General features: G+C 39.3%; 1 protein-coding gene across 1 annotated transcript; it reads left to right on the plus strand.

Moving 5' to 3' along the window:
• The first annotated feature begins 2,028 nt into the window (after positions 1–2,028).
• On the plus strand, positions 2,029–4,498 carry eve1 (even-skipped-like1). Its single transcript, XM_046866683.1, has 3 exons — positions 2,029–2,032; positions 2,490–2,731; positions 4,025–4,498. The coding sequence occupies exons 1-3, from the start codon at positions 2,029–2,031 to the stop codon at positions 4,496–4,498; spliced, it is 720 nt and encodes a 239-aa protein (XP_046722639.1).
• Positions 4,499–11,118: the final 6,620 nt, after the last annotated feature.

An 11,118-nucleotide genomic window follows, 5' to 3' on the forward strand; every position in this document is an offset into this window, starting at 1 on the left:
GACGCAGTAGCCTTTGCTAGTCATCTGTACAAGTATAATTTACATTCGATCATTTAATTGTAATGATTTTAATGGCATGAACTGAAGTATGCTTTTATTAAATGTTATGCAAATATTTCCTCACTCATTTGTAGTGTTCAGGGTCCTAAATCTTAGTTATATAGACCCTTTAAAATTCAATATAAACATAATTCTGAGCATTTAACACTGATTACAATTAAATTGCAACTCAGTATCCAAACAGTATATTTTCTCAGAGAACTGCACATATTTCCACATGGCAAACACTCCAACGTATTATTTTTTATTTCCATTTACTGTGGACACCCATTGCTCAGCATAACCGATGTTATAGGTGGATGATCAGTAGCTTGGAGAGCTTTAGGTGTGCAATCCTTTTTCTGTTTATGTGTGTACCACTCACAAGCCACGCTACCTCAGCTCAAAGCACTTGATATACGTTTGTTCGAGTGGTAAAACACACAAATCAATATTTAGCTGTAAACATAGAGCTGGTTTGGCTGATCAAATGAAACTACACTATATACTATACACGTGTCCTATTGTTAAAGAGCCAGTGCCATTTTATTACCAACGTGCGACATCTGTTCCAATCTTGTGAGAATGTCTGAAAATAACAATACAAGCCTGGGCACATCGTGAGCTGAGAGATGAAACAATGCTCGTGCATTTGTTAATGAGGACAGATCATATGAATCCTAGTTATTAAAAAAAAGCCAACGAAGAGAGTGAGAGAGATTGTGATACTTTTATCCTGCTGTTTAGAACCATAATTAGCTAAAACCATACTATATTTAAGAATTAACCTTTTCGAGCAAACTAATTTACTCTCTCCAAACTGTTCACTCATTTTATTTTAATGACCTAGACATCAGCAAACCACTTGAAACACTTGTGTGGAAACATAAAAACATTTCTGAATCACTCAGTCCTTTAAATGAGTATAAACTCAATATGGTGAAAGTGGTCATTCTGTCTCAGTTCTCTATTAGGATAATTAAAAGAACATCAAGACGGTAAGACATTCAGTGTGAATCTGTAGTAAAAAATCTGCAATTTCAATTTGCAATTTCAACAAACACAGATGTTATCTTTACCTTCCCATTTTTTTAGAAAGCAGTGTTTTATGCTACGCAATTTAGACTAAGCTAAATCATTTTTGACTTGCATTCGTTTTCTACTGAATTAATGTTTCAGCAAAAATATTTTCTCATTTAAATCATGATTGTCTGAGATTTTACCTGCAGAATTGTTGGCTGAAACAACCAATTTCCTCTGAGATCCTAATCTACCAAGAAAAGTTACGTCACGTGACCTCTCAGCTTGAAAAGCTACAACAGATACATTTACCACCTCTTATTCCAATCAAAGTTATCCAAATCTTAATTTTTCGTGCGTCATTTGCACAACTTTATTAATTACAATTCGTCACGTACGTTTCATGACATAGTCATGTCCCCAATCCGTCATGCAAAACACACAGCATTTGTGTCTCCCCAGTCACACGGACATTATGATTCTAATGACTGACTTCCAAAATTATAAACATCAAAAGCTGCGGAACAATCACGGTTGGTCTTTCTCTCCGGGGAAGCATCTGTGACTGTAAGCAAAGGGAGGTCGAGCGTAATTCTCCATAACAAAAGTACAAAGGCAGGTCGGAGACCAAAGAAAATGTTACACCTCATCTTGTCCGCGCGCCCAAGCGGCGCCGCGGTGGATTGAGCGCGTCTCTCATTAGGTGGAAGACGGGACAGGCGGAGGGAGAGAACAGATAAAAGGAGGGGTGGACACACGCTACAAAAACAACTCAATCGTTCACCTTTTAAAACAAACTTGGCTCGAGTCTACAAGGGTCCCTTTCGGTATATTGCTATTTTAGGCTTTGCAATGACAAAAAAACACGTCGGAACCACTTTAAATGTAAGATATCTAGATTAATATTAGAAGTGCATCTCTACAGATCTGTACAGAAGTCAAACTCCAGGCGGAAATCGTTCGAGGACAATGTGTAAGTGAACTTTTTTTAACTGAGGACAGTTTGGTTTTAAGTGTTTCTAACATTCTTATTTTTGTTTTCACGTATTTGCACCAATCAATGTGTTCGCCACTTGGCATAAAACCGTGTATATAATCAAAATTAAATGTACAGTAAAAGGGGGTACATACTTTTAGGTACGAATACCCCTTTCAAAAGAAAATAAGTTTAGTCACCCAGATTCCGCATACCAAAACACAGGCTATGCTGATCAATCTGGTAGACTATATTTTCCAAATTTCAAATTATTTGACTAAAAATTAACAAATGTTTTATCATTTATTTATGTCTCAATGTTAAGGGAAATGCTATTCAGTCAATTCAGTTCAATAGCTTTTTGCCCAGCTAATGTCCAGCATATATGCAACTAAACATATTATCATTTTATTATTGCTTTATTAATGCATCGTTTGTCTTGCTTTGATTTCAGTGGCAGAGGACAGAGGGTCGCCAGTTTCTTCCGTTTGTCATGCTGACAGCGACAATGGGGAGGAGGAATCGGGCACGCGCATGGCCCTGCTGAATGCAGACCAGAGTCGGCGGCACAGGACAGCGTTCACGCGGGAGCAGCTCGCGCGCCTCGAGCAGGAGTACTGCAAAGAGAGTTACGTGTCACGAGCCAGACGGTGCGAACTGGGGGCGGTCCTTAACCTGCCAGAAACTACCATAAAGGTATTCGCTGAAATTAAGATAGTCACTCATAATATGTAGATATTAGAGCCAAAAGCAGTGGCGGTTCTATCTTGAATTACCCCTAAACACACCACAAATAAATTAATACTTCACACAACAAACTAACCACATTTTTTTATATATAAACTTTCCTAAAACTTTCTTTGATGCAGTCATCAATGTGACCTGGTGGACTTCAGGTATGATTTTGACCAGTTTCAGCTTTGAAAAATGATATTTAAAAGCAGAAAATTATGTTTCTTTCTGAATCCACCAACCAAGTTATAGAGATGTTTCTCACCTCTCACTAAGATCTTGCTGAAATGCTCATGGTGGCAACTTTTCCTATCAATCTAATACATTGGGAAATCAATGTGTGGTACCTCATTTGGCCGTCTACAACCAGGTTGTGTCCAAATTCTGCCAGTCAGAAATAAAGGCCAGTCTGCAGAGTCTGTTCACAGTGGTTCATCCTCAGCAGCAGGATCAGGTGGTGATTTGCATGTGTGCATGAAATTGCATGTGCCTATCACACACACACACACACACACACACACACACACACACACACACACACACACACACACACACACACACATGCAGTGCACAAACACACCTTAAAAATGTTGCTGGAGAAAAGTGGAATCAACTGGGTCTTGATCCTCACTCTTTGATTGAGGCGATATCATAAAGGTTTTCTGTGATATTTGTGGCCATCCACTTCCTCTGTCACACACGTGTCACATAAAACCTTTATTATATAACCTCAATTAAAGTTAAACAAATCAATAAGTGCTGGTATAACTACAATCCAAATACACTAGTTAGATTGTAATTGTTTTGTTGAAAGCTACAAACATTATGATAAACTACATATTATAAATTAAAATGTTATGTAAGCTAAATGAACAGAAAATAAATATTTTTTGCCTATGGCATAGCAGGCAACATAGCATAACCTAAGTGATATATAGTTATTAGCCTATTTCATGAAATGTATTAGCCTTAAGTATACTCATAATGAGATGAGTGATTTGACGGTACGGTGACATGATATTAAAAATGACTTGACTGTGCAAATTAGTAATTAAAAAACGTCCGGCTAAATCTACCACTGGCCAAAAGACAATAGTATAATTATGATAATAGTTCTATAAAATGTATAGCTATTTGTAAGGTCTGAAATAAAAAAACTTATTCAACTCTGATGGAGCTGAAAGTCTTTTTTGTGATGAGATGAAAGAGATACGAAAATCTTCTTATGATGATGTTCTTTCCTCCATGTAATTGCAGGTCTGGTTCCAAAACAGAAGGATGAAGGATAAGCGACAGCGCCATAGTCTGAGCTGGCCTTACTCAATGGACCAAAATATGTGCACCTTAATGGTGAGCCAGGCAGTGACAGGGCTGCCATACCCACTGTTGCCCCACATTCCCCTGCAGCTATACTCTCATCTGGGTGTGGCGGGCATGCCTTCTGTGTCTAGTCCCTACAGTGCTGGCTGCGTGAGGCCGCTGAACACTGTATTACTTCCACACTCACCCTACACCAGGATGGGTGGGTTTCATTCTCCACTTCTCTACCCTCCAGTGCCCTCAATGCAACATCCTAAAGCCTGTCCCTGCCCCTACTGCCTTCACTGGTTTCCACCAGACCAAGTACGCAAAAGTAGAGATAGCTCTGCTCTTGGGTTGAGTCTAGCCAATACCTCAGATCCTTCAGTGACACTATTAGATTGCAGAGAAGAAATGCATTTGCCCCAGTAAAGACAGTGCCCTATTTAACTTTAAGCCTTATGTATTACTCATTTTCCTGAGTAGAAGTATAAGATTGAGACAAAATTCTGCAAGAAGTCCCATTTTGCAGAGGAGAGATGATTACTCATCTATCTAAAAACAAAACAGACTGCAACAGCACAATAAATAAATCTAATGCCACACATGCCACCTATGATGCATAAATATTATTCTGTATTTTATAAACAATATATAAATTGTTTTAAAAACAAATATTGTTTAATGTAAAAAAAAAATGTTGATATGTACTTGTCATTTAAAACAATGCTGCTCAAAGAGAGACAAAATAACCAGTGTGTATTTTTACTTCATAAAAGCTATATAACAAACAAGACAGTTAAAATATTTGAGTTTTAATGTTTTTTTGTTTTTGATAATCTGAAAACGCAAACATACACTTTATAATGTACAAAAGAAAAATTATTTATTTTCTTGGCACAGTAAAGTTGTATAAGTATGCCAACTCAAAGCGTACTAAAATTGTTACTCGCTGTGTGGACTTGCGGGCTTGATATTTTCATGTATATCTGCCTTTCCTAAACATTCTGTTTGCCTACCTGATCTAAAAAAAACTCCAAAAATTTATTTCCTCCTAGGTGTAAATGAAAGGTGAAAGGTAAAACAGGCGGGTATTTCTGCAATTATACATATCTCTATAAATATAGATAGAAAATCTTTTAATGTGTCTTTTTAATGTATTATTAATTCCTGCCTCTCGCTTCAGACTGTGGCTCAATATGAGATGCTTATCAAAATTATAGATTCACACATCACCACAATAATCCTGTCATTATAGCCCATGCTAGACATAATCCACTGTTGCACGTGCAACATGCCTTAATAAAGAGACCAGCCAGACAAAACAGGAGGTGGACAGTCTGAGACCACTAATCCCCAAAGACAGGTTCTGTGCTTTATTTAATGATAAGCCAAAAGATATGCCAAAAGCACTATGTACTGAGACACATTACTATGTACTGAGACATATGTATTTCAGCTCTGAAATGTGCAAATATTGAATTGCACAAACAATGCGAAAATTGTTCTAGAATGGAGACTGAACAAATTGTTTTTATTAGAAATATGAAAATAAAGTAATTCTGATTGTATACTCCAGTATCAAAAGTCTGACACATTACGGAATGTTATATAAGGATAAGAACACTTGCCATTGTCCAGGTATTCTGTCTTACCTGTTACAGGTGATGTATAATCCAGAGGAGCTGGTTCCTCTAGCTAGGCTATGAGTCTTTTTGGTTTGGTAGATTGTGCTTATTTAAAAATTCCCTTCAATAGGCATAACTGTTTTTAGGGTATATAAAATAAGTCATATGATGTAATCCAATCTCATTTTGCCTAATGGTTTAATACTACTAGTAGGGGAGGAGTTAGCGCATTTGTTAGGGCATAGCCACACCAAGCTGACACCAAGCTTGAGCAAGGCCCATAACCCCATAGCTGCTCAGCTGTATGAATGAGATAAATATGTACATTTGCTATGGATAAGACTGTCTGCCAAATGCCATATATGTTAAAAAAATCAGGATGGTAGGCAAGAAAAAAATTGCAAACCAAAATAAGAAAATAGTAAAAAAAAAAACTAACCTAGAAAATAATCTTTAAAATCGGATTTGTTAAATGATAAAAATGAGCTTTTCCATGTTCATTTAATTTCACTTTAATATTTATTTCGAACAAAGAACAATATAAAAACAAAATGTGCAAAACACAACAAATGTCAACATCAAAGAAACAATAAATAAATAAAAAAACAATGTCCATAAGACGTTATACAGTGCAAAGAAATGCCAAAAAGGAGCTGGATGAAGCAAAAGGTTATTGTTTTTCCCACCCCATATAAAATTCTATAATGTTTCAGTATATCATCAAATAGATTTAATTTGTCTTTATATTTTTATATAGTCCTTACAAGTAGACCAATGCACAATAAATTTAACACCAACCCTATAATCACCCATCCTATTGCAATCAACATTATAACCGGCATTCACAATCACCTCTATACATCCACATATCCTTTTGATATAGTGTTTTTATACAACATTTTAAACTGCTTAATACATTTTACAATGCTTTAATTTATTGCTGAAAATATTATGAATTTCAGACCTAAATATTATTATTCCTATTCAAATTAAACAATAACATGATGACAGCAGTAGCACAGGTAATGAGTGAGAAGTGGCAGCAAAGAAGAAACTTTTCTATGTATATTGTGAGAATTGTGACTACTGCTATTGACTGTAAAAACGCTGTTTCTTGTGGTAGTGAGAGGATAAAATGAACACAGTTAAAGCCTCTCTTTTGTCTAGATAACACAAATGTGTTATATTTACAACATCCTGCTGCTAGTGCAGCTTTGCCCCCGAAGGACTTAGGAGATGGACTTGCTGGCATAAGTCGTATAGCAAACACATGTCCTTGCTTTGAAATCTTTTTCTTCATACCAAACAGAGTGAATTTGCAGAGTGTTGTTCATCCATAAGCTATTTCAAATTGTATTAACAAACAAAACAAGATATTTGGAATGACAGCATACAAACCTTACACAATTTGCTTTTCATGTTTTCTGCATTTCTTTTATATTAGACTAATTAGCAAAACAAACTGATTAAAAGAACATACTGTATATTCCATAGTATAGAAGAGAAATAAAAGATAAGATTACTGTGGAAGGAAACATTGGGAAAAATTATTATAGCATCCAAATGCATGTCAGAAATGGGGGGTTATGTTATAAAGAGAAGATCAGATCCATAACAGCCAACAAGTGTCTACAAGTGCAAATGTTTTAGGAGGTCAGTTCTCATGTCTCGAGAGTTTAGTCAAGTCAAATAGTCTTTTATTGTCATATCCACCATTTACAGTATAATATACAGTGAAATCAGACAACTATCCCCTAGGACCAAGGTGCTACATAAAACAATATAATCAACAAAAACCATAGTCCATGGAGACTCCTGTCTGACCTCTTCCTTTAACCTGTCCATCACCACTGCAAACAGGAAAGGGCTCAGAACCGGTCCTTGATGCAATATCACCTCCACCTTGAACCAGTCTGTCGTTCCTACTGTATACTTCACTGCTGTCACACTGTCCTCATACATGTCCTGTCCATACCACCCTCACATACTTCTCTGACACACCTGACTTCCTCATACAATACCACAACTCCTCTATCGGCACCCTGTCGTACGCTTTCTCTAAATCCACAAACACACACTTCAACTCCTTCTGACCCTCTCTATACTTCTTGGTTAATATTCTCAAAGCAAATATTGCATCTGAAGTGCTCTTCTTCACCATGAAACCATATACTGTTGCTCACAGATGGTCACTTCTTCCCTCCGCCTAGTTTCCACTACTCTTTCCCATAACTTTATGAATTTCCCATAATTTCTGAAAAAAATGATCTAACTCGTAGTAAATGTTTCTAACCACAACAGTTGCTTTTATTGTTTATTTGTTTTTGCACTATTATTCATTACTATATTATATGAGATCCTATGAGAAAATCACACTTTTTCCTTATACTGATGTTTATTTAAACATAAAAGGATGTTCATTATGTAGCTACATCATTTATACATAAACCATGACCTTATGAATGTAGACTTCTTCTTCTTCTTCTTCTTCTTTCAGCTGCTCCCATTAGGGGTCGACACAGCGGATCATCCGTCTCCATACCACCCTGTCCTCTACATCTGCCTCTTTTACACCAACTACCTGCATGTCTTCCCTCACCACATCCATGAACCTCCTTCTTGGCCTTCCTCTTTTCCTCCTACCTGGTGGCTCCATCCTCAGCATTCTTCTACCAATATAATTCATGTCCCTCCTCTGCACATGTCCAAATCATCTCAATCTCGCCTCCCTCACCTTGTCACCAAAACATCCTACATGCGCTGTCCCTCTTATAAACTCATTTCTAATCTTATCCATCCTTGTCACTCCCAACGAAAACCTCAACATCTTCAGCTCTGCTACCTCCAGCTCCACCTCCTGTCTTTTACTCAATGCCACTGTCTCTAATCCATACAACATCACAGGTCTCACCACAGTCCTATAAACTTTCCCTTTCATTTTTGCAGATACCCTACTATCACAAATCACTCCTGTCACTCTTCTCCACCCACTCCACCCTGCCTGCACTCTTTTCTTCACTTCTCTAACACACTCTCCATTACTTTGCACTGTTGACCCCAGGTACCTGATTTCCTCCACCTTCTGAAGCTCTTCTCCTGCAACCGCACCACTCCACTGCCCTCCCTCTCATTCACACACATGTATTCTGTCTTACTCCTACTGAGTTTCATTCCCCTTCTCTCCAGCGCATATCTCCACCTCTCCAGGCTCTTCTCAACCTGCTCCCTACTCTCACAACAAATCACAATATCATCCGCAAACATCATAGTCCAGGAGACTCCTGTCTGACCTCGTCCGTCAACCTGTCCATCACCACTGCAAACAGGAAAGGGCTCAGGGCCGATCCTTGATGCAGTCCAACCTTCACCCTAAACCAGTCTGTCGTACCTACTGCACACTTCACTGCTGTCACACTGTCCTCATACATGTCCTGCACCACCCTCACATACTTCTCTGACACACCTGACTTCCTCATACAATACCACAACTCCTCTCTTGGCACCCTGTCGTAGGCTTTCTCTAAATCCACAAATACACAATGCAATTCCTTCTGTCCTTCTCTATACTTCTCCATCAACATTCTCAAAGCAAATAAGGCATCTGTGGTGCTCTTCCTCGGCATGAAACCATACTGTTGCTCACAGATGGTCACCTCTTCTCTCAGCCTGGCTTCCACTACTCTTTCCCATAACTTCATGGTGTGACTGATCAACTTAATTCCCCTGTAGTTACTGCAGGTCTGCACATCTCCTTTATGCTTAAAGATCGGTACCAGCACACTCTTCTCCATTCCTCAGGCATCTTCTCACCTTCCAAAATCCTGTTAAACAATCTGGTCAAAACTCCACTGCCATCTCTCCTAAACATCTCACGCTTCTACCGGTATGTCATCTGGTCCAACCGACTTTCCACTCTTCATCCTCTTAATCGCTGCTCTCACTTCCTCCTTACTAATCCTATCTACATCCTGCTTCACCAACTCCACATCATCCAACCTTCTCTCTCTCTGATTTTCCTCATTCATCAGCTGCTCAAAATACTCCCTCCACCTTCTCAACACACTCTCCTCACTAGTCAACACATTTCCCTCTCCATCCTTTACTGCTCTAACTTGCAGTACATCCTTTCCAGCTCGGTCCCTCTGCCTGGCCAATCTGTATAAATCCTTTTCTCCTTCCTTAGTGTCCAACCTCTCATACAGCTCCTCATATGCCTTTTCCTTGGCTTTCGCCACATCCTCTTAACCTGCTGCCGCATCTCCTTGTACTCCTGCCTACTTTTCTCATCACTCTGTCTATCCCACTTCTGTTTTGCCAACCTCTTTCTCCTTATGCTCTCCTGCACTTCCTCATTCCACCACCACGTCTCCTTGTCTTCCTTTCTATTTCCAGATGTCACACCAAGTACTTTTCTAGCTGCCTCCCTCATCACTCCTGCAGTAGTTGCCCAATCATCCAACACCTCCTTAACACCACTGAGCCTCTCTCTGACCTCTTCCCTGAACCTCACACTACACTCTTCCTCCTTCAGTTTCCACCATCTTATTCTTCTTTCAGTCCTCACTCTCCTCCTCTTCTTCTTCACCTCCAAAACCATCCTACAGACCACCATCCGATGCTGTCTAGCTACACTGTCCCCTGCCAACACCTTACAGTCTCCAATCTCCTATAGGTTGCATCTCCTGCATAGCACATAGTCCACCTGTGTGCACCTTCCTCCACTCTTATCGTCACCCTATGATCCTCCTTCTTCTTAAAATAAGTGTTCACCACTGCCATTTCCATCCTTTTAGCAAAATCTACCACCATCTGCCCTTCCACATTCCTCTCCTTAAAACCATACCTACCCATCACCTCCTCATCACCTCTGTTCCCTTCACCTACATGCCCATTAAAGTCTGCCCCAACCGTTCTTTCCTAGGTACACCATCTACCACTTCATCTAATTCACTCCAGAATCTTTCCTTCTCCTCCATCTCACAGCCAACTTGTGGAGCATAGGCACTGATGACATTTATCATCATCCTTCAACTTCCACCTTCACGATCATCACCCTATCAGAAACTCTCTTCACCTCCACTACACTCTTACTGTACTCTTCCTTCAGAATCACCCCTACACCATTTCTCTTTCCATCCACACCATGATAAAACAGTTTAAATCCACCTCCAATGTTCCTGGCCTTACTCCCTTTCCACTTGGTCTCCTGAACACACAGCATATCTACCTTTCTCCTCTCCATCATATCAGCTATCTCTCTCCCTTTCCCCGTCATAGTACCGACATTTAAAGTACCAACCCGAACCTCCACTCTCCTACACTGCTCCTTTCCCTGCCGTCTCTGTAGACGTCTTCCTCCTCTCCTTCTCCTCCTTCGGCCAACAGTAGCCCAATTTCCACCGGTACCCTGTCGGCTAACGATAC

Source organism: Silurus meridionalis, chromosome 14 (genome assembly GCF_014805685.1).
Source record: "Silurus meridionalis isolate SWU-2019-XX chromosome 14, ASM1480568v1, whole genome shotgun sequence".
Lineage (NCBI taxonomy): Eukaryota > Metazoa > Chordata > Actinopteri > Siluriformes > Siluridae > Silurus > Silurus meridionalis.